This window comes from Electrona antarctica (genome assembly GCF_951216825.1).
Source record: "Electrona antarctica genome assembly, chromosome: 8".
Classification (NCBI taxonomy): domain Eukaryota; kingdom Metazoa; phylum Chordata; class Actinopteri; order Myctophiformes; family Myctophidae; genus Electrona; species Electrona antarctica.
Genome location: NC_136789.1, coordinates 51,723,941 through 51,748,628, shown reverse-complemented (window position 1 = coordinate 51,748,628; position 24,688 = coordinate 51,723,941). Strand labels below are relative to the sequence as shown.

Here is a 24,688-nt window from a genome sequence, read left to right as displayed (position 1 = left end):
TCAGTCCAGTCACCCAGGCACCCAGTGCACACATAGACATCAAAAAGGGGGGCTTCGGCCCCTGCCCTTTGACCCGTCTGTAAAGCAACTGCCCTCTCCAGACCACGAATGCAGCATTTACTAATGGTTGAAAGAAATGCAAAACGCCACTCCTCTTCTCCTTTCCATGCCATACCCGAGAATCGCCTGCGCCAACCACTGGAAAGACGTGATATAGAGGATGGCCAGACACGACGAAGAAGAAGACCCGAGAATTGCTTTTTTTCCCGGAACTCTCCTGATCTTTGAACGCATGCATTTTTGCATCGAAAGAATGTTGTTTTAGAAAATCCATGGTCATTGCCGCATCTCCAGTTAGCCAACGAGTGCGGCGGTGGGGGTCGCGCCCGGGAAAATAGCCGATCTACAAGCTCTCAACGCGTCGCGCTGCGACGCGTTGAGAGCTTGTAGATCGGCTATTTTCTTCCAAAAGTGCCCTCTTAAACGGAATCCTAACCATTCGGGATATATCTGCGGTTGTTGAACGGCCTGGTTGGTCGTCCTGGAACTCAATCTGCTCTCTCTGTCCATAAACGTTTCTTTTGAAAATGATAACTTGGCCAATACAAAAAAAAATGACACATCCCAAGCGTTTTACTTGATAAAAAAAGAAAGCAGCAATAGCCATTGTTGTTCGTGGTCAACGTCGGGGGGTCTCTCTCTCTCTCTCTCTCTCTGGGTGAGAGACCTCCGTCCTCAGTGGGGTTTTCCGATGTCCACGGTGACGTTGATGTACAGCGGTGGTCTCTCCACCGACAGGGTCTTGTAGGAACAGGAGTTCAGGCCGTCCTTCTTCCACACCTGGGGCGTCCGTCCCAACAACCGCATCCTGTGAACAAAAACACGTCGTCAGTAAAGATATAACGGTCGGTAGTGCGGTCGCCTCACTGCTAGAAGGTCCTGGGTTCGATTCCCGCTGGGGACGCTGTGGGCGCTGGCGGCGTGTTTCCTCCTCCGCGTCATCAGTGCAGGTGGGGTTGGCGAGAGGGCCTTTCTGTTCTCCCCGTGTCCCCTAGGGTAGGTGCCCTCACAAAAAACATGTAGTAATCCTGGTCTCTAAAACTACCTCCCCCTGGCCAGCCGGGGCGCCTGATGGAGGGGAAAGGAACTGGTTGGAATAACGTGTTCCTTCCACGCGCTACGTCCAACCAGGGAAACTCCCCCATGTCAGGTGTAAAGGAGCAACTTAGACACTCAGGCATGAAGGAAGCATGAGTTCAAGTCTGTTGCTCTCCCCAGGTTGGCAGAGGGTGTGTAGAGCCCAGGATCACATTAGATAATTGACACAGGGGTGAAAAATGGGTTACAAAATCGTGGGACCAAAAAAAAAAAGGTCAAAAAAAAAAGTAAAAAAAAGTAAAGATATAACAATTTTTATTACATGGCTTGGTTTGAATGCTTTGATTCTGATTGGTCAATCGCTGAATTCAGTGAGTGAGTTATGTCTTGATAACAGACCGCTCCGCTCTATAACAGACCCGCTGCCTAATCAAACCCTCTGAGCACCAGCTGTGCACGGCTGCGCCCCGCTTGATTTAACTGCTGTTTCCAACATGACAGCCATGTAAACACACACACACACACACACACACACACACACACACACACACACACACACACACACACACACACAAACACACTAGTGACACACAATGTCATTTACATCTAAACATTGCTCTCAAAAATGTTTCTTGAAAACATTTGAGCGAGAAATAGACGAAGCAGTACATCCGAAAATGGATTCTACTTGATCAACTCACTTCCTTGTTTTCCCGACAATGCTCCAGCCCTGCAGCTGGCCAGACGCAGCCAGCACGAACTTATGGAATAGCCATGTAATAAGCGGGATAATATCTGGCTAGGTGGTAATTCACCTTCAGGGTGAATTACATCCTCGGCTTTGCCTCGGTCGTTAAACTCCCTGTCTGTAAATTATCTCCCGACAATGACCACCTAGCCAGATATTATCCCTTACGTAAGATATAACAGTCATTCAGCGCAATAATCAGTCTCTTACTCTCTTATTCCTATGTGCAGCTAACCTGACTCCGCCAGAGGGGGCAGCAGAGAGTACACTGGGTTCCCCCCTCCTGCTCCCATCTGGGAACTCTCAGGCAGACTTGATGCAGGAGGGGGGAACCCATTGTACTCTCTGCTGCCCCATCTGGCGGAGTCAGGTTAATGTGCAGCAACAATGAAGCAGATTGTGCCAAATGTTTTGCTACACCACCTATCCTAGGGCATATAGGATCACGCTGCAGCACATTGTGAGCTTGTTGATCTGTTATTTTTGTCACATATTTTTTTTATTAACAAAACCAATAGCCAAAAACAATGCATAGCCAACTATTTTTCCCAGACATGGCCAATGTCTGGGACCCACGCCCCGCTCCCCCCCCCCCACCCCCAATACAAACTGACTGCAAAAAAAACCTTAATAATAGAGACAATATATCATAAATTAATACTGAAACCAGATATAACCGTTAAGGAAAGTGTATGCATGGACTATGTGTACTATGTTCTATGTAAACTCTTCATTTCCATTTTCCAGCCATTCAGTTGCCAAAAATAATAATTTGGAAAATAATTTGGCGGCCCCCAGAGGGGTCGCGACCCACGGGTTGAGAACCCCTGGTTTAATGGACCGACCTATCTTTGTTGATTTCGTTGCCGCTGTCGCGTTTATGAAACACCATGGTGTAGCGGGCGATGTCGGCGGGAGGACGGACGATCTTCATCTTCTGCAGTTCTACCCTGTGAGGAGAAGCAAGGTTCATTAAATAAGGTAAGGAAGCGAAGACCGCACGGTGGACTCCATGTTGCTCCCTGGAAGGAAAGAAGCATGCACAATTGAGACCAAGGAAGCTGAACGCGGAAGTGTTGGCATGCATGTAGCCCATTGCGCATGTTTCTGTCCTTCCAGGGAGCAACATGGAGTCCACCGTACGGTCTTCGCTTCCTAACCTTATTTAATTAACCTTGAGGAGAACCAGGAAGTTATACAATATATGTTCTTCTATAGACCTATAGTCCTGACGTCACTGTCAGTAGAGGGCGTCAATCCACAGGTTAGTCTACTTTTTATTTGCATTGTAATCTCCATAGGGGGATTTTAGATCGCCTCATATAAGAACTGTGTTTGAAAAATAAACCGATCACCCCGGCCTTTTCACTCATATGGATATGAAGCATCGACTGAAGGTGGAAATGTACAAATATACCCAAAGAGTAACAAAAAAAGCGTTAGAAACGAGTGAGACTACATTTCCGGTATAGGCGGGTGGCTGCATCTGCCCGCCGCACAACAGAAACTGAATGTTAATTACGTTTATTTTTATTTTATTGATATTTAATGTTTCGTGGTTAGTACGAGTCGAGTCACCACCAGCTGAGCTTACGTCAACGAGGAATCTCAGGAACGCAATGTGTTGACAGCTGGGAGTGACGTATATTAGCAGCGACATTGCCTTCATATGTAGTTTCAAGGCTTTTGCGGCCACATTAATTCCCTTTTCTCCAGAAACTGGCTGCATCAAATTTGAATGGACATCATTAACGACGCACAGCCACTCCCCTTACAGAAAGGCCGGGGTGGTCGGTTTATTTTTCAAACACAGTTCTTATATGAAGCGACCTAAAATCGCCCTATGGGGATCTCAATGCAACTAAAAAAAATACATGCACCTGTGTATTGGCGCCCTCTACTGAAAGTGACGTCAGACTTCGTGCTCTATACTTCTACCCTGTCAGGAGAACCTGGTCCATGAATGGATAGAAATATGCTGTTATATGCCTTGGTTCCACACCAATGCAGCTCCTTGCAACTCGCACCAAAACAGTTTTAAGGACATGTCACACCAATGCAACTCCTCGCAACCGCTTGGTTGCGAGGAGTTGCATGGCGAGTCCTGGGTGTGGTTTGGGCCTTGGGGTCTCAGTCACCTGATGCGGAGGTCGTCGTCCTCCCCTCCCCAGCCCCAGTACGCGTTGGAGAATCCGTTGACTTTGTGAAACTGCTCCTTCGTCATGGCCGTGACTCCACCGAAGTAGCCTTTGTAACGCAGCCTGCACGGGGACAGAGAGCAGAGGGAAGAACAATGAACACACAGCAGGTTCACTCACGTCACTGGAGAGACACGTCACGCACGCACGCACACACGCACGTACGCACACACGCACGCACGCACGCACGCACGCACGCACTAGGGCTTTCACTTCTAATGATTTTTACTAGTTGACTAGTGGCCTAGTTTACTGGTCGACTAGTTGTTTAACTAGGCCTACCTATTACCTATTTTAATAATAGTTGTACATTTAAAAACTGTACATTGTTGACTAACTATAATCTAGCTGATCTAGAGGCCTACAAAAACGGGGAACCCCCCTTCTTTTTTTTCTCCTTTCTTATCAACTAGTCAACTAGTACCAACAAGGTCGACTAGTGGATTTACTAGTCGACTAGTTGCTTAATGCCCTAACACAGGGGTTCTCAACGTTTTTGGCCGGGGACCCCCGAAAATGCTTTGGCAACGTCTCGGGACCCCCGCCCCGCCCCCTCCCGACCCCCAATATAAATTGACTGCTACAATAACCTTAAACCATTTTGGGCGGGAACCCCTTTTGGTGTTTTAAGCATTGTTATAATTTAGCTATTTAAAAATAGCAGATCTACAAGCTCATAGCGCGCCACCGAGTGGCGCGCTACGAGCTTGTAGGTCTGCTATTTTTGAAAAATCGTGGAAAAAGAATAAAAAAATATTTTTTTTTTTTTTTTTTTGAAAATAATTTGGGGATTCCCTAAAATAATTTGGCGACCCCCCGAGGGGTCGCGACCCACAGGTTGAGAACCCCTGCCCTAACACACAGTGTTAGTAGTGTGTAGTAGTGCAACGCCAAAGATCTCTAAACCTTGCATAATAAACTTTATTTATATAGCACCTTTCATACATAAATGCAGCTCAAAGTGCTCCACAGGGCAGAACACAAACATAGAATACAATAAAACACAAGCAAATAGTTAAAATGATAGAACAATGGCAAAGAACTAGTGATGGGAGATTAATCGGCAAGTAACAGCTTGAACAGATCTGTTACACGTATTTTTCAGAATGGACAAAATGACTATAATCTTTTAATACAGAATGAGATCATATCGACATCGGTAATATCGGTTATCGGCCATAACGGCAATTAATTATATCGACCAAAATGTCTCATCGGCACATCCCTACAAAGAACAAAATAAAAGTGTACAAACATAGAAGAAAATAAAACACAACATGCAGCAAATCAGTCAGGACAGAGTAGGAACGCAGATATTAACACTCAACTAAAAGCAAGAGTGAAGAGCTGAGTCTTGAGTTGAGATTTAAAAAAATGTCTACAGAGGGTGCGTGTCTGAGCTGGAATGGTAATTTATTCCAATGTCCTTACGTTAACCCATTTTGGGCGGGAACCCCTTTTGGTGTTTTAAGCATTATGTTATACTTTAGCTGTTGAAAAATAGCAGATCTACAAGCTCACAGCGGTAGGTCTGCTATTTTTGAAAAGTCGTGAAAATGTGGCGCAAATCTTTGAATATATAATTCTTTCAGAGCCAACGTTTTTAACTCAAATCTTTGCTTCTGGGGAGGGTCCCTGGAACAACATTATCAGATGGGGGGGTCAGCAGCCAATTACATATATTTTTTGGGGGTCCTCGACATGAAAATGTTTGAGAACGACTGAAAAATGTCAGGAATTAGAAGACATTTTGTAGAATCGTCCTCAGGTCGAAATGGGATAAATTCTGTCTTTCCAGCATGCCTATCACTCCACGTGAGATAACGAGCTGAGACGACACCTTACTGAACAAACACTCTGCTATACTATGGGACTGCCACTATTGTATTGTATTGGTCGTATTGTATTACTGATGAATTGAGTACAATGAGCCACAATGGAAATGGAAACTACCCCCCCTCCCCCTCCCCTAGCTGTGGGGCTTTTTCTGTTATCCTTTTAGCACAACCTTTGACTGTACTGTATTCAATCAAACACTATAGAGCTGTTTAACACTTGTTTTAAACACAAAAACTATCACTTACACCCCTCTGAGAAAAACAGAGCTCTATGTGTGTGTGTGTGTGTGTGCGTGTGCCTGTGCGTGCGTGCTGTTCTGTATACACTACTGTCTCAAGAGTGAGATGAAAGCCGAGTTGGAGCCTGTTTTGAGTGAAGACAGTCAGCCAATCAGGTGCAAGTTTACTTGGAAGATAGCCAATCAGGTGCTAGCTTACTTGAAGTCAGCCAATCAGGTGCGATAGCTCACTTGAAGTCAGCCAATCAGGTGCTATAGCTTACTTGAAGTCAGCCAAGCAGGTGCTATAGCTCACTTGAAGTCAGCCAATCAGGTGCTATAGCTTACTTGAAGTCAGCCAATCAGGTGCTATAGCTTACTTGAAGTCAGCCAATCAGGTGCTATAGCTCACTTGAAGTCAGCCAATCAGGTGCTATAGCTTACTTGAAGTCAGCCAATCAGGTGCTATAGCTTACTTGTATCCCGTGGCGTTGCGTCCCACCACCAGGTGTCTGGGCTGATCGGCGCAGGTGTAGAGGTTGTGGTCGTTCTCGGGCACCAGGTCCACGTCATGGAAGATGAAGCAGTCCCAGGCGTGGTCCCTGAGGGCCTCCAGGTAGCCCACGTTCAGCAGCTTGGCGCGGTTGAACGTCGCGTCGCCGGCCTTTAAAAAAATGAAAACCAAAACGCTGTTGTGAACGCTGTGATAACGTCAGATGATCCACTGCCTCGGAGAGATTTTTTCTCTCTGCCGAAGCTCAGTGTGTCGCGAATGTCTCGACACATTTATCCCATTTTAGACCCGAGGACAAAAATGTTCTACAAAATGTCTTCTAAGGTGACATTCACACCAGAGAGCTTTGCTGCGATTAAAACGAATCCTGCTGCGCATTGTCAGAAAGTGCACTTCGTTTGGCAGGTGTGAAGGCTCATTCGAAATCTAATGCGTATCAAAGAACCGCATTCTACTCCGAGCAAAAACGGGGGTTTCGCTTCGCTTCCAATCGCACTAGATTACGATTCTGTGCAGGTGTGAATGCAATCCGCAGTAAATAAAGGAAATGAAGCAAACAATGTGGCGGGTGAGGAGCTGAACACAGTTGGAGACGGAGAAGGCATATTTTACGCAGCGCAAAGATGTCCCGTTACGCTGCTGTCTGTTAACAGTGCGTGACTGTGTGCGGAGAGAGAGAGAGAGAGAGAGAGAGAGAGAGAGAGAGAGAGAGAGAGAAGGGGGGGGGTCCAGTCCCAGACGGCACGACATGACACATGCACGTTATGAGTATAATTGTATCACCATAGATTTCACTGTGTAGGCTAGTTTATGAATGGAACACATTGATAAAGGTCCCCCCTGCTGCGTTTCCAATTGCTGCGGATGACAGTGTGAAGGCAAACCGCAGTAAATTAAATATGCAAGAAGTCCCAATTCTCCTCCCATTCGCATCGAGTCTACCGAAGTATTAGGTGGGAATGTGACCTAAATCCTGACAGTGTTCTGAGAAACCCTGTGTTTCTGTGTCAGTCGTTCTCAAACATTTTCATGTCAAGGATCCCGAAATATATCTGTATTTGGCCGCCGACCCCCATCTGAAAATATGTTGTTCCAGGGACCTCTCCCAGAAGCAAAGATTTGAGGTAAAAACGTTGAAAGAAAATATGTTCAAAGATTTGCGTGACATTTTCACGATTTTTCAAAAATAGCAGATCTACAAGCTCGTAGCGCGGCACTTGTATTTTTCAATAGCTCAAGTATAACATAATGCTTAAAACACCAACAGGGGTTCCCCTCCAGAATGGGTTAAGCACCGTAAAGCACGTGACACAAATATGTCCAAAAAAGTAGCAGATCTACAAGCTCGAAACACGCCGAAGCTTTCAGATGCTTTTGTGTGACGCTGTAGTTAGTATGATCAGGTAGATTTATATTGTAAAATCAATGTTAATTTACCTCTGAGAGTGTACAAAATGGAACCAAATGGACCCTAACGGGTACACTACACTCCACTACCACCTGCACTACGTCATATAGCAGGTACTACCGCCACCACCTCCTCCCCGGCTCAGTTCAAACATCGCTAACTCTACAAGCAGGAGTAGCAGAGTGGCTTAGAGCAGGGGTTCTCAACCCGTGGGTCGCGACCCCTCAGGGGGGGTCGCCAAAATCTTCTTTTTTGCAACTAAATGGCTGGAAAATGGAAATTAAGAGTTTACATAGTACTTGGTGCATGCATAAACTTAATGATTATATCTGGTTTCAGTATTCATTTATGATATATTTCCTCTTATTATTAAGGTTATTTTTTGCAGTCAGTTTGTATTGGTGGTGAGGAGGGGGGGCGGGGCGGGGGCCAAAGCATTTCCGGGGGTCCCCCAGCCCAAAAAGGTTGAGAACCCCTGGCTTAGAGAGCCTCAGCCTGACGGCCTCCAAAGTCTAATTGGAAAGTTTGGGAACCACTGGTGTACAGCAGGTGGTGCAGGTGGAGGTGGGAGCGTACCTGTTCCCCAGGTTCTATGTTCCCCAGGTTCTATGTTCCCCAGGTTCTATGTTCCCCAGGTTCTATGTTCCCCACCATGCAAAAAAGGTTCTTTGTTCCCCACTTAATAATAAACCTAAACCAGAAACCTAACCTAGTAATTTTAGTAATTCTAGTAAGACTAAAAGTATTTCAGCAGTCTTTGAACAATCCCTTGAACTTTAGGCCTGCTATAGGCTATTTAAACTATCTAGTCTTAGCCAACTAAAAATTAACACTGGCATAAAATAAACTAAAACATAATTGCTCAGACTCTTCAACAAAGATGGCAAAAAAAAACATTCTTTGTTCTGTACTTATACATACAATTGTATAGTACCAAACACTGAAGTCCTTAAACCAGAAACCTAACGCTAAACCTAAACCCTAAGGTAAGTGGGGAACATAGGGCCTCATGCGCCAATAAGTTCCTAACTTTTCCTCTTACATTTCTTCCTAAGTGAATTCCTAAGAGAAGTCCAGTCAGATTCATGAAACGTTCTTAAGTAGGCAGAATTGTTCGTAAGCATGTTCTTATGATGATGAATCCAAATCCTCGTAACTTGAAGGGGTGTGCCAGTTCATTCAAATTATCATAGGTAGACGCCCCACATATCCTAATTAGCATCCTAATTACCATAGGGAACCGCCCCACCAATCCCATATAAGGCATTGGGAATTCACTTTCCTACCTGTGTTCACCCAGGTGGGTGTAGTTTTGCATGACTCCATGGCCTTGCCTGCAGTCACACCTGTGTGTGATTGCAGCTCACAGGACCTCACACATAGAAATAAAGTTGAGTGAAGTCAAGAATACCTAAACTAAAGTCTAAATATGGTGGAACACCAGACTCCAAACATTAAAAATCAATAATACTGTGGAGGTACTGAAGTGAACAGAAATTTTCACATTTTCAATATTTCAATATTTTAATATTTTCAATATTCATGAATGTATTTTATTATTTATCTCACAATAGTCAACTGGGGGGGGGGGTTATGTGGTGGGTATGGTGCGTTTGTTTGGGTTGGGTTGTGAACTCTAAACCAGTGGTTCTCAAACATTTTCATGTCAAGGACCCCCAAATTGACATGCATTCTGCAGACCCCCATATGAAAATATTTTCTGCTAGGGTAATGTTTTGAAGATTTATCAAAATGTTTTGAAAATAGCCGATCTACAAGCTCAAAATGGGCAGTAATGGCCCTGGGACGCGTTTGTGAGCTTGTATATTGGCTATTTTCAAAGTATAAAATGGGATTAAAGTGGTAAAATGTTCCATATTTTGCTGTGGACTGCCTGGAACTTCCTCAAGGACCCCTTGAGGTCCTCAGACCAAACTTTGAGCATCATGCAGATGGTGCTGTTTTCCCTTTATGTTTTCAGATTGCACTTAAGAACGAAAAAGGCACCCTAAGAGTGCTCCACAGTGTGCGTAGATTCTGTTCTTACCTACGAACAAATCACAGCTAAGAAAAGATTGAGGGATCCCAAAACCTTCTTAAAAACTTCCTAAGTGGGTCTAAGAACAAATTTCCTCTTAAGAACTTCTTAACAAGGGTTGGCGCATGAGGCCCATAGTACCTGGGGAACATAGAACCTGGGGAACATAGGGATGACCCTGTGGAGGTGCCTACCTGCTGTATGACGTAGTGCAGGTGGTAGTGTGTGGTGTAAGGTGGTGCAGGTGGGAGGTACCCATACCTCCTGTATGACGTAGTGCAGGTGGTAGTGTGTGGTGTAAGGTGGTGCAGGTGGGAGGTACCCATACCTGCTGTATGACGTAGTGCAGGTGGTAGTGTGTGGTGTAAGGTGGTGCAGGTGGGAGGTACCCATACCTGCTGTATGACGTAGTGCAGGTGGTAGTGTGTGGTGTAAGGTGGTGCAGGTGGGAGGTACCCATACCTGCTGTATGACGTAGTGCAGGTGGTAGTGTGTGGTGTAAGGTGGTGCAGGTGGGAGGTACCCATACCTGCTGTATGACGTAGTGCAGGTGGTAGTGTGTGGTGTAAGGTGGTGCAGGTGGGAGGTACCCATACCTGCTGTATGACGTAGTGCAGGTGGTAGTGTGTGGTGTAAGGTGGTGCAGGTGGGAGGTACCCATACCTGCTGTATGACGTAGTGCAGGTGGTAGTGTGTGGTGTATGGTGGTGCAGGTGGGAGGTACCCATACCTGCTGTATGACGTAGTGCAGGTGGTAGTGTGTAGTGTAAGGTGGTGCAGGTGGGAGGTACCCATACCTGCTGTATGACGTAGTGCAGGTGGTAGTGTGTGGTGTAAGGTGGTGCAGGTGGGAGGTACCCATACCTGCTGTATGACGTAGTGCAGGTGGTAGTGTGTAGTGTAAGGTGGTGCAGGTGGGAGGTACCCATACCTGCTGTATGACGTAGTGCAGGTGGTAGTGTGTGGTGTAAGGTGGTGCAGGTGGGAGGTACCCATACCTGCTGTATGACGTAGTGCAGGTGGTAGTGTGTAGTGTAAGGTGGTGCAGGTGGTGGTGCCCATACCTGCTGTATGACGTTGTGCAGGTGGTAGTGTGTGGTGTAAGGTGGTGCAGGTGGGAGGTACCCATACCTGCTGTATGACGTAGTGCAGGTGGTAGTGTGTAGTTGCGAACGCAGTGATTGCGAACGCAGTGATTGCGAACGCAGTGAGCACTAACTATAGAAGCTGGCCTAAACTGTCTGTCTGTCTGTGTGTCACGCTGTAACACTACCGGCCCGCCACCAGAGGGCGCAGCTGTATCACGCACAAAACACACACACACACACACACACACACACACACACACACACACACACACACACACACACACACACACACACACACACACACACACACACACACAAAGCTTAACTTAAAAAAAAACTTTAAAAAAACACACGCACGCACACATACACACAGACACTAAAAAAATAACTTGAAAAAAAACTTAATTTAAAAAAAGAGAACTTAAAAAAACCCTTAAAAAAGTACGTAATTTATTCTAATTGTTGTTATTGCAATTTACGAGCTTAATAATCAATAATAATTTCGCTTCCCGCGTCTTACTTGTGTAAGGTGGTGCAGGTGGAGGTGCCCATACCTGCTGTATGACGTAGATCCCGTAGTGCAGCTGCTGCCTCTGCAGGAAGGGGTGCAGGTGGTGCAGCAGGTAGCGCAGGTGCTTCTCGCGGCTGCGGTGCGGGATGAGGATGGCCACGCTCTGCCTCGCCGCGCAGTCCGGAGGACGGTACTGACCCGCCCTGACCGCCGCGTTGTCGCTCTCCACCTCCCGGAGGGTCAGCGAGGGCCCGAAGGACAGCTTCAGGGCTCCCTCTGCACGCACATACACACACACACATGGAACATGGAAAGACCCATTAAGGCATGGAATGCAACTGTGTCACTTTAGCGTTTAACCGCAATAACCGTTATACTTTTAGCAGAATCTTAGCTTGTAGATCTGCTTTTTTTTATAGTGAAAATATGTGCACAACTTTGAATATATATTCTTTCCCAGCGAACGTTTTAAACTCAAATAATTGCTTCTGGGGCGTCCCTGGAACAACATGTTTTCAGATGGGGGTCCGCGGACAAATACAGATAATTATGCGGGGGTCCTTGACATGAAAAGGATTGAGAAGACATTTAGTAGAATCTGGTCTCATTTGGGTTTAAAGCAAAGATAAAGTCTCATGCTGGGTAGGAAGGCCATGGGCCGTCGTTGCCCCTCAGCTTGGCCTCGTGTCGTGCGTGCCAGTGTTGTTTTCGTCGACTAAAACTAAGACGAAAACTGTTCGTCGACTACCTTTTTCCACTGACGAAAAACTAAATGGAAACTAAATGAACTAAGCTACGATGACTGAAACGAAGACGATACTGACAATTTCGTCAAATAAAAACTAGACTAAAATGTTAGGAAGGGACTAGTGGACAAGAGATCCAGCATAAGTCATTTTACACTTGGTTTGAATGGTGAAAATCAGCCATTACGACGGCATCAAGGCTCGCCAAAACACATGATATTTTATCACACTAAAACATTCCAGGTGACAAAAAATGTGTTAAAACTTAAAACTAAATGACGTTTCATTCCAAAGACTATGGGCTCCATTTCCGTCACCGCTAAACCCCTTATCCCTAAACTTCTTTACCTTTTTTTTTTTACTATTTTGCAAAACATTTTTGAGTAGTTAAAATGGCCAGTCTACAAGCTCCCAACGTGTCAATGTAGATTGGCTAGTTGAACTACTCAAAAATGTTTTTCAAAATAGTAAAAAAAAAAAAAAGGCAAAGAAGTTTAGGGATAAGGGGTTTCGCGGTGACGAAAATTGAGCCCTATGACTTTTAGACTAAAAGCAAAAACAGCAGTGGTGCGTGCGCCGTGCGTGCGCGCATATACTCACTCAGCAGGGGTGATTTCTCCGGACAGTGGTCTTTGGGTGTCTGGTCCTGGGTGACCCCCTGTGTGGGTGACGCCGACCTCCCAGCGGGGTCCGCCGCCAGCGGCTTCGCGGCCAGGCCTCTGCCGACAGTCTGGAGCATCACCACGGCCAGGGGCAGGTCCTGGGCCGTCCTCACCGTCTCACCTGCAGTGGTGGAGGGGGGAAAAAAAGTATTCACTTTTTTTTTGAGCGGTGCAACCACTCCTATAGACGGCTATGTGTCTCCCTGTGTCCGAGCACGGAAATAGCGCTTGTTCACCACCAAGTGTCACTGTTGCACAGCCTAACACACAGACACAGACAGGCCATGGAGGGCTTGTACAGTACAGTACAGTACAGTACAGTACAGTACAGTACAGTACAGTACAGTACAGTACAGTACAGTACAGTACAGTACAGTACCACTCACTTCAGACGGGTACTCTGAAGTATCAATACTGCAATGTAGAACTACTCCGTTGCAAAGTAAAAAAAAAAAAAAAGTCTGGACTTCAAAATGTACTTGAGGATAAAAGTGCAAACATATTGGCATGAAAATATACTTTAAAGTACTAACAAGAAAGTACTCAAAAAAATACAGAATGTCCCATTTCAAGTTTTCAAATGTGTGGAAAATAGCCGATCTACAAGCTCACAATGCGTTGCGATGCGACGCATTGTGAGCTTGTAGATCGGCTATTTTCAAATGGCCCGAAATGTATAAAGGAGCCGAAGTGGGTATTGTAGACTACTGTATGTTTTGTAATAGTAATCAAATTCTACAAAGTAATGAGTAGCTAAAGTTTTAGTGGAGTAAAACAATAATATTTGCCCTCTGAGATATAGTGGAAGTGGAAGTAAAAGTACAGAAATACTCCAGTCAAATTAAAAAGGACCTCAAAATCTCCATGTGGGACACAGACAGACAGTTAAAACGGGTGCTATGACAAGTTGACAACGGGTATTATTAGGTTCCCAAGTTGCATCGTTCTCAATTAGGCCGGTAGCCGACTGGCACGTACAGGTCTAGTTGTACTTAAAGGGGCATTCCACTCATTTTCAACATTTGACTATGTCATTAATATACCTTAGAGCTGTTGTGTGGAAATAATAAAAATGTTCCCCCATTCTGTGTTTCCTAGAACTAGAGGTCTGAAAAAAATCATTAACATGGTGAAACACATCTTGATGATGTCATCAAGATGTGTTTCACCATGTTAATGATTTTTTTCATAATTACAGTTCTAGGAAACACAGAATGGGGGGGCTTTTATATTATTTCCACACAACAGCTCTAAGGTATATTAATGACATAGTAAAATGTTGAAAATGAGTGGAATGCCCCTTTAAGTACAGAAACTTGAGTAAAATGTACATTCCACACCACCACCGGCTCACCTGCGAAGGCGGCGATCCACGCCAGCACGCTGAGCGAGAGCAGGAACAGTACGACGTACTTCCCACGTCGTAGGACCTTGGACATGGGACAGACTCCCATGGTGGCACTGCGGTGTTGATGATGATGATGATGACGATGTGGTACAAAGTCCCAAGTAGCCCCGTAGAAATGATTCGGTTTTTTTGGGGGGTGGGTTTATTTATGATACTTCCTCTATGGAGGCGGTTGCGTTGAAAACGGAGCGGGTCGCGGCGGCGGGTCCGCTGTCCAGTCGTCCCTCCTCCATCGCGGCAGCAAAGCATGTGATGATGATGATATGTATGGGCTTCATCTCAACCACATCGTCGCGTGCTTCGTGAGGTTTTTGGTGGTCCGTTTGGGAAACGACGAACGAACCATCGAAGTCCAATTGCCCCGGCAAAGGAGATGATGAAACTCCCTTTATTTCTCTGATAACTGTAATGAGAGGTAAAGAGAAAATCATATATGAACATTTAGCCCTGAGGACGATTCTACGAATGTCTTCTAAATCCTGACGGTTTTCTGAAAAACCTATGTTTCTGTCAGTGATGCTCAACCTTTTTCATGACCCCCAGAATTATCTGTATTTGGCTGCGGACCCCCATTTGAAAATACGTGTTCCAGGGACCCTCCAAGAAGCAAAGATTTGAGTTAAAAACGTTCGCGCTGTGAAAGCATTATATTCAAAGATTTGCGCCACATTTTCACGATTTTTCAAAAATAGCAGACCTACAAGCTCATTATATTCAAAGATTTGCGACACATTTTCATGGTTTTTCAAAAATAGCAGACCTACAAGCTCATTATATTCAAAGATTTGCGACACATTTTCATGGTTTTTCAAAAATAGCAGACCTACAAGCTCATTATATTCAAAGATTTGCGACACATTTTCATGGTTTTTCAAAAATAGCAGACCTACAAGCTTTTCAATAGCTGAAGTATAACTGCAATGTTACAATTCATTGTCGAGACAAATAATTGTTAGAATTTAGGAACATACAAATAAAATAAATACATTTCTGTTTGCCTTTTAGGCTTTGTAAACCAAAAACTGGAAAGGGCAGATATTGGCAAATGACAGTAGAAGGGAAAAAAACAGACAATGATCGGGACCAATAATCAGAATAAATGATCAAAAACAGGCCATATACTAATGTTATACTTTATAATGTTATATAGCTGATCTGATCTACAAGCTCACAACATATTGTATGAAATCTTTTCGGCATCATTTAATTTCTTTGCCCTAAATGCCCCAAATCAGGAGAAGGCCCGGTAGAGAAAAGGGTTAAAAAGATGGAAACTAGAAAAAATGCCCTTCTGGGCACAGGTCTCCACCAGGAGGATAGGAGTGTGTGTGAGTGTGAGTAATATAAACATGTTTATTTGGGGGTTTTTTTGTGTGTGTGTGACGCGTTGTAGCGCCACCATGAGGCTGATTTGAAAATTGTCAAGTGGCATTTCTTCCTCAGCCTAGTGGTGGGAATAGGCATGCACAGTTTTACCGCAATCGGACGCTGCGTTTTCGGGATACTCCAGAAAACTTTAGAAGCCAATCGTAGCCAATCAGGATGGATAATTATGAGAAATCAAACAAATCACATGATCACATGACTATGGAGAGCATGTGTACCAATTTGCGTGAAATTTGGATAAAATCTGAAGGAGTAATATTAGAAAATGTGTTTTACACATGTCGGCCTCCTGGTGGCGCTATAAAGAGCAGATGTGAAAAATTCCAGGCAAAGGTTTTTCCTTGGCCTCTAGGGAGTGTGCATACATGGTTTTACACAGATCGGTGCAGTTATAGGTAAAAACACAAATTGGCCAGTTATAGCGCCACCATGAGGCTGAGTTGAAAATATTCCAGTGGCATTTCTTCCTCGGTCTAGTGGGAATGTGCGTGCACTATTTCACGGAAATCACACGATGTGTTCATGATTTGCAGCATTTTGTTTGAAACGGAGCACTCTTGCGAACTTTGGAAGCCAATCTTAGCCAATCAGGATGGAGTCTGAAAAATCTGAAAGATCCGTTTCGTTGAATGGCTCTAGAGAAACTGTGTACCAATTTGCGTATTGTTTGGACAAAATCTGTAGGTTTACTGTCAAAACATTTGTTTTGCACAAAGCGGCCTCCTGGTGGCGCTATAACAGGCCAATGTGAAAACTTTGGAGCAGAGGTTCAGCTCTGGCATTCAGGGAGTGTGTGTGCAGAGTATGGCTGCGATCAAGCCAACGGTGCCAGAGATTAGCTGTTCACAGACGGACGGACGGACACACGGACGGACGGACGGATGGACACACGGACGGACGGACACACGGACGGACAGACGGTGTGCAAAACATACTCTCTCCCCATGCCTTCGGCCTGGTAGAGACAATGACGTGAAAATAATGAAATGTGACATTTCTGTTCATTTCATAATACATCCAGCTAGTGTTGCGATTAGCTCAAATAACTGCGGTTAGATTAAATTAGATTAGATGAACCCATTCAGGTCGGGAACCCATTTTGGTGTTTTAAGCATTATGTTATACTTTAGCTATTGAAAAATAGCAGATCTACAAGCTCATAGCACGTGCTACGAGTGCCGCGCTACGAGCTTGTAGATCTGCTATTTTTTTTTTATCGTGAAAATGTGCCGCAAATCTTTAAATACATATTATTTCAGAGCGAATGTTTTTTAACTCAAATTGCTGCTTCTGGGGGGCACATATTTTCAGATGGGGGCCGGCGGCCAAATACAGAGAATTCTGGGGGTTCTTGACATGAAAAAGGTTGAGCATCACTGACATAGAAATCTGTTAGGATTAAGATTATTTCTTTTTTAGAATGTGCCTCAGTGTATGAATGAATGAACCATTGTTAAGCGCTTTGAGCACTTGGAAAAGCGCTATAAAAATGCAATTCATTATTATTATTGTTAGATAAATTCTGACATGTTGTTTACACGTCATGTCAAGTTGGCCACTCCATCATATTCTGTTGCTCAACACATATAGAACTTTGGCCCAGACCGTGTTCCATATGTCATATTTTGTCACCTTGCCCTTTTATCATCATTTTACTCTTAGCCTACTACCTGTTTACTCCGGGTTGTTCTCCTTATCCTATTTATGTCATGTCACCATCCACATGCCTAATCATCTCAGCCCTATATTATCCTTTATATTATTTTATCATATTTATATTATGGATTTCCTGACGCCACATTCAGATTTAATATCTTATATCTTGTTTACTCCTTATTCGGTCTCCATACTGTCTGTCCCCAGGCAAGTTAACTCGCATACTGAGAGGCCTATTTTGATTTGAGACATGTATTTGACCTTGGAGCCTAGTGAGAAAGTAGATAGGAGTATTTCTCTCTGTCGAAAGAGTTCACAGCTAGCAGGGAAAGAATGTTATCTTCAGGTTGCCATAGCAACGCCAGCCTCTGTGCTTTCCCGGTCTATGGCCCTCAATGACGGAACCAAGGAAGATGTCCCGATACCAGTCTCATCATCCATGTGCTGGTCCAATGAGTGCTCGACAACCAGCACCACCGTGGATATTACGGAAATGAACTATCTATTCAGCCAATGAACGTTTATCAACAACTGACGTCAGATGCAGTATAAGCCAGGAACATACTGTGAAGAGGAGTTCAGGTTCAGTTCGGATCCATATTGGAACAATTGAATACTCTAAATTATAGTGATGTATTGTACTATGATTATTATTATTATCTGAACCATGTAGCACATTCTCTATGTAAATTTACTTTATTACCTACTAAAAATTACAGTTAAAACCTTAAACTTCCTCTCAGAACTTTATTTCGTCTGTCTCCAATTCGTTTTTAAGGTATCCTTCTATTTTTTATGGTACCGTGGCTGTCATTCAAGATTTATAGGGCACTCCACTCATTTGTAAGGTAAATACAGCACGGTATTTGGTCTCCCTGCTGGGTTATTGAAGGTATATATATATTTACAGTCCTTTCTAATTAGCATTACAGAAATCTATTAATTGATCCTTGGGGTCACCGGAATTTTATTTCCATCAATTATAGGTCTAAATTGGTTAAATAATTGAAATCAGGACTTCATTAGATGATGTAATACTCGGGGGAGAGGTTCAGGCCAAGGCAGTTTATCCATTCTCATGGCCACACCCACCCACCCCGATACTTCTGCTATTACGTTACCGTTATTGAGGCTATGCACGTGACATCATCATCATCATCATATCCAGACATTATGCGGGAACACCTACTGACTGAGTGGCAAAGAAAACTACTTTTACTATTTTTTTTGTATCCCACTATTTTGCAACCAATTTTTTCACCCAGTGTCAATTATCTAATCCTGGGCGCTACACTTCCTCTGCCAACCTGGGGGGGGGGGGGGCAGCGGACTGACCTCATGCTTCCTTCTATGCATGAGGAGTCCAAGCTGCTTCTTTTCACCTGTCAGGGGGGAGTTTTCCCGGCCGGACGTAGCGCGTGGAAGGAACACGTTATTCCAACCAGTTCCTTTCTCCTCCATCAGGCTGGCCAGGGGGAGGTAGTTTAGAGACCAGGATTACTTCATGTTTTTGTTAGGGTACACTAGGGGGAACATGCAAACTCCACACAGAAAGGCCCTTTATCTTTTAAAGAAAACGCCAACAAAAAAAACTACTTTCTGGCCTTGAGTTGACAGCCTATACATCCAAACAAAGGTCCTATCTGATTGCGTTAAACAATGTTAAACTCCCTTTGCCACTCACTGTATGCATGTGCATGCCCTCTATTTACATTACAAGCTTAATCATTTGTACAGTATACCAGTATACCCTTACTTACAGGACCAGTATCTGGTGTAATAGTAATACTAATACCCCCATGATCAATAATACCTCGTATGCTAGTGGGAACTGGGAAGAAAGTGATCCTACTGTCTTTTGTTTAAGTGTCACCTGTTCTCTCTCTCACGTGGGTTTCCCTGTTGACACGGTTCCAATTCATTTGTTTTCTCACACACTCTCCATACAATGGTGTCCTCCGTCCTCCCGATGCTAATCTGCAGCTGTAACAGTATATACCTGCGTTGTGTTGTGTTGTGTTCATAGGGTGCACCTCGGTCCAGATAATAATGCACATCCTGTTGACGCTGCTGCTGCTTTTGTTTCACTTTTTCTCCTCTCGCACAACCGTCGGGGTCTCGAGTATCTCATCCTCCCGAGAGACAATTAACATATCTTTGCTGTTGCTGTGAGAAAACCTCCTATGTCCACAACAACCAACGGGAGTCAAATTCCAAAAGGAGCAAAAAACATAGCCCGATCTACAAGCTCAAGACGCCGTCCGTTGCGCCGCGTTTTGAGCTTGTAGATCGGTTATTTTATTTTTTTCTACTTTTGTATGACGCTGCAGTATGACGGAAAAGTTAAAATATGGAGATAAGAGTTTTCTGCTGGACAGCAATATTCTATATCCTGCCTATAAGCTTATTGCACTGGCCAGCATTTTTTTTTTTTAATGTTTTATCCCACAATTTTGTAACCCATTTTTTCACCCAATGTCAATTATCTAATGTAATCCTGGGCGCTACACTTCCTCTGCCAACCTGGGGGGGGCAGCGGACTGACCTCATGCTTCTGTCTATGCATGAGGAGTCCCAGCTGCTTCTTTTCACCTGACAGGGGAGAGTTTCCCTGATTGAACGTAGCGCGTGGAAGCTGGAAGGAACACAATAAAATGTAATTTTGACCAATCTGTATGGTAGAGTATGTCAATACAATATAACTCATTCAATTGGGTCGGTTGTATTTTTTGTCTGCCTGTTCCTTCTATTGAGACATTTAAATGGTGTCAAAGGTCATGTCTCACCTAGACACAGGATCTGACACCAATTCTGACCCTATGGTCAAGATTAAATTTATCCCCTGAGCAAGCAGGCCGGCTCAGCTCTATCAGCGCAATGGTAAAAAAATGCAGGACTAGGAAAGTCCTGCATTTTTTACCAGTGAGGTAATAGAGCCGAGGAAACCGGGTTCGAATCCAGAGGCAGAAGAGCAGCTTTAAAAACGTTCACTGTGAAAGAATGTATATTCAAAGATTTGTGCCACATTTTCAAGATTTTTCAAAAATAGCAGATCTACAAGCTCGTAGCTTGTAGATCTTAGCTGCTAAAGTATAACATAATAGCTTAAAACACCAAAAGGGGTTCCTGTGCTGAATAAGTTAAACTATTCCACTAGAGACAGCGTGGCAGGAGTGTGGTAGATGATGGTTGCTCTCGAGATTAAAAACGATGGAACACAAATAATCGAACAATGGGGTGAAAAAAAATATGGAATCTTGGAAGTATGTTGTGTGACGTTGTGAACCGCGCTCACCTTAGAAATAATATGTTCTGCCAATCTGAGTGTTATGTAATCGCACAACGCCATGTGGCGCGCAGGCCTGTGTACACTGTACAGTGTACACGCTGTACAGTGTACACTGTACAGTGTACACAGTTAATGTTCTTTGTCAAGATTCAACAGATGTATTGTCACAAGGACGTACAGTATGCACTGTAAACAACTTACAGTAGGTTGGGGTGCTCCGTAATGCACATTAAAATACACGCGAAGAATAGGAGATCTACAAGATCATACCGTGGCACCGAGTGTCACGCTACGAGCTTGTAGATCTGCTATTTTTGAAAAATCGTGAAAATGAGGCATTTTGTTCCAAAAATGTGTTTTGCAAATATCAACCTGTTGGTGGCGCTATAACAGGCCAATGTGAAAAGGGTGGGATATATTCCTCAGCCTAGTAAGAAAATGTGTGAAAGATTTCACGTAATTGCATGCTGCGTTCATGATTTGAGGCTTTTGTTCAAAACGGGGCAATCTTGCAAACTGTGAAAGCTAATTATAGCCAATTAGGATGGAATATGAAATATCGGACAGATCCGACTTGAGCACATGACCATAGAGATAGTGTGTAACGATTTGTGAGATTTTTGGACAGAATCTGGAGGAGTAATATCAAAAAATTTGTTTTACAAAAGTCGGCCTCCTGGTGGCGCTATAAAAGGCAGATGCGGAAAATGCAGGTCAACGGTTTGTCCTTGGCCTCTAGGGAGTGTGCATGCAACGTTTCACGCAGATCGGTGCAGTTTTAGGTAGAAAATGTGAAAAGCTGCCTCATGGTGGCGCTATAACAGGCCGTTCTGGAAAATGTGGGGCAGAGGTTCATCGTTGGCATCCAGGGAGTGTGTGTGCAAAGTTTGGCATCGACCGGGTTAACGGTGCCGGAGATTAGCTGTTAACAGACGGACGGAAGGACGGACGGACACACGGACACACACACGGACGGAGTGCAAAACATACTCTCTCCCCATGCCTTCGGCCTGGTGGAGACAATAATGGGCCTTGACGTGACAAGGGTTGAAAACCACTGTTCTAAATTCAAAGTGTCTCTCCCTCCACCTCTGATTTTTCCTGCAACAATCCTGCATTGATCCAGCTGGGGTTCCTCTCTCTACACTATAAAACACTTTACAGACATGTTGTTGAGGAGGAGAAAAGGGGCCTGAAGCTCATTGTGCCACCTCATTATTGTCAGTGCCGAGTGCTGACTCACTCTTTTGGAAGAAGAACTCAGTGTGAGTGAGTGACCCCAACCCCCCCCCCCCCCCCCCCCCCCCGACACCCTTTGTTGCTAAGTAACTAATACACATGTTCAAGGTAACCCATACAGCTTTTGTCTTCTTTTTTCTCTTTTCTTCAATTTGTAACAATTGTAGAAACGTGATAACTTCATTGTATGTTCTAAAATAGTCATGTACTGTACATTAGGAGCGTTTTCCAAAAGGTATGTTATTTTTTTATAGCCAATTTTACATGGAGTTGCCCACCTTTGTGTCCACTCTCTTCCTCCTACCAGAAATAGTATTAACCTCGCTCTAAAAAACGTGGGTTGGTTTCATAGGGTTAACCAGTGAGGTCCTTGTGGGACTGGCATTAATTAAAAACTGCACACAATGTCCTCTGACTGAGTCTATATAGTCTTTCTACAAAACGATGATTTAAGTATCAAAGCAGAGAGCAAACATGAAATGATGGACACCATGCCAGCAAAAGGGCAAAAGCACTACTGCATAGATGCATTCACAATTAATATGCTTTAGGAACAAAAACATGTCAGCTTTGATTCAAACATGCATGCAGTATCTAGACAAAAACACAGACATCCCCTGATCCACGTTAAACGCTAAAAAGGTAAAATAGTATTTATCTAAAATTAGTTAATCGGACATTTAAAAGCATGATTCTAGTCTGAGACAACAACAACCAGATGTTCTGCGATCAACTCATGATCAACTCATTCTGTGAAGTTAGCCAGTTTGCAAATAAATAGATAAGATAGCAAAAAAAGAAAATAAATGAACTTTGTTTTCTGAATGTAAAGTGACTTACATCTGAGATCGAGGAGCATCAGACAGCTAGGTCAGCAGCGGACAGTGATCGCCATTCAAGCACAGATCTATAAGACCATCAAACATCTGTGTTTATGTTGTTGTACCTGATGTGTGTGTGTGTGTGTGTCAGTGTGTGTGTGTGTGTGTGTGTGTGTGTGTGTGTCAGTGTGTGTGTGTGTGTGTGTGTGTGTGCGCGCGCAACACGCTGCACGTCTGTCAGCTGGTGGTGGCGCCAAGTACTTCCGGGGCGGGTTCGATATTTCACAATAAAAGCATCGACACTACTACCCTTATACTTTACACCGCAATACACCTCGAAACCGATAGGGGCGCGTAGTTGAAAGCATATAAAGAAAATGGCCACCATGGGCCACCGATCGGATTCAAATGATTTATTATTGAACAATAAGGACGATACGGGTACTTTTACCCACCCGGGGATAATCCTAACATCCCGTGGCCCTGGGGCGAGAACTTTATATTTGAAATCTGAGCGTGTATGTAGACGTTTAACGTTGTAAATGGAGCAAGTGTGTTAAAACAGGGTGAAGTTCCGTCATGACTGTCACATTTCAGACCTTATTACCTCGACACGATTGTTGTACGTACGGCGTGGCGAAAATAGGTTACGATTACAGGCCTTTACCGGTATACATGATTTGTGTTTTGCTTTTAAATAAATCACCAGGGGATTGTAGCAGCCAGTTGTAGTAAATTATGTTGTCAGTTCGTTCGTGACAAGACACCATAGAAAGAAATGACCCTCTAGTCTTTATTATGGGAAAAATAGTTGTTTGCTCAATGCAATTCTTTACAGATCAGAAATCTTAGCTCACATGTTTTTGCTTTATTGTTCTGTGGACCATGGCTAGCCTGTGGACTTTGTTGTGATGATGTTCTCTGTTACAGGGCGGCTGTACTAACATTGTGTGGACAGTAATCAGATTATATTTCAAGTTTGCAGCTTGCATCCCCACCCATAGAGTTATGTCTCCACCTAGCGTCCTAATGTGGGAAAGGCAAGCAATGAAGCACTTAGAATGCAGTGGTGGAAAACGTTCTACTTTTAGTTGGGTAAAAGTATCTATACTGCAACGTAGAAATACTGTCACAAGTGAAGTCCTAATCAAAATGTACTTGAGTAAAAGTACAAAAGTATTGGTATCAAAATTAAAGTACAAAAGTAGAAAGTACTCATTATTATGCAGAATGTCCCATTTCACACGTTTTCAAATGTATGAAAATCTTTTGGAAATACCAGATCTACAAGCTCACAATCACAATGCGTCGCAGAGCCAGAGTTTAAGTAGGGCTGAAGTGGGTAATGTAGGCTTTGTAATAATAATCAAAATGTACATACAAAGTATAGCTAGTATAGGCCTATGAATTCTTTTCAAATAACTGTATTGGAGTAAAAGTAGGCCTACAATATTTGCCTCTGTGTAGTAGGAGTATAAATAAAAGTATTGGAAATTCTCCAGTAATTACTCAAGTACAATACTCAATACTACACGTGTGACTTGTCCCATCTATGGAACTGTATATAGGCTACACTTGGAAAACGGAAGAGGAAAGTAAAAATCCTATGTATGTATGTCATCATCATTAATTTCAAGTAATGAGACAATCACCAAAAATGTAATTTATAAGAGCCAAATATAGTTGTCTTACCATGAAAGGTATATTTGGAGACTTGGATCAAACAAGAGACTATAGTTCATTTAATTGATTTTGTTTTGTACGTCAACTAGGGCATTCACTTCTAGTCATTTTTACTAGTTGACTAGTTGCCTAGTTTACT

General features: G+C 43.7%; 1 protein-coding gene across 1 annotated transcript; it reads right to left on the bottom strand.

The window, feature by feature from the left end:
- Window positions 1–482: 482 nt before the first annotated feature.
- b4galt4 (UDP-Gal:betaGlcNAc beta 1,4- galactosyltransferase, polypeptide 4) lies at window positions 483–23,011 on the bottom strand. Its single transcript, XM_079507205.1, has 8 exons — window positions 22,886–23,011; window positions 14,422–14,878; window positions 13,006–13,188; window positions 11,703–11,935; window positions 6,577–6,764; window positions 3,985–4,107; window positions 2,692–2,796; window positions 483–868 (listed from the first exon to the last, which is right to left on the bottom strand). Exons 2-8 carry the CDS (start codon window positions 14,519–14,521, stop codon window positions 736–738), a joined length of 1,065 nt encoding a protein of 354 aa, XP_079363331.1. The 5' UTR covers window positions 14,522–14,878; window positions 22,886–23,011; the 3' UTR covers window positions 483–735.
- Between the last annotated feature and the right edge of the window lie 1,677 nt (window positions 23,012–24,688).

What these genes read in the sequence shown, in the direction of transcription:
- b4galt4 (XM_079507205.1), bottom strand. Translation starts at nt 14,521, where the DNA reads ATGGGAGTCTGTCCCATGTCCAAGGTCCTACGACGTGGGAAGTACGTC. An exon ending in CGCAACGCCACGGGATACAA is followed by an intron (nt 4,108 to 6,576) that starts GTAAGCTATAGC and finishes GTCCCCGTGCAG; the next exon opens with GCTGCGTTACAAAGGCTACT. An exon ending in AACGAAATCAACAAAGATAG is followed by an intron (nt 869 to 2,691) that starts GTCGGTCCATTA and finishes TTTTGTTCACAG; the next exon opens with GATGCGGTTGTTGGGACGGA.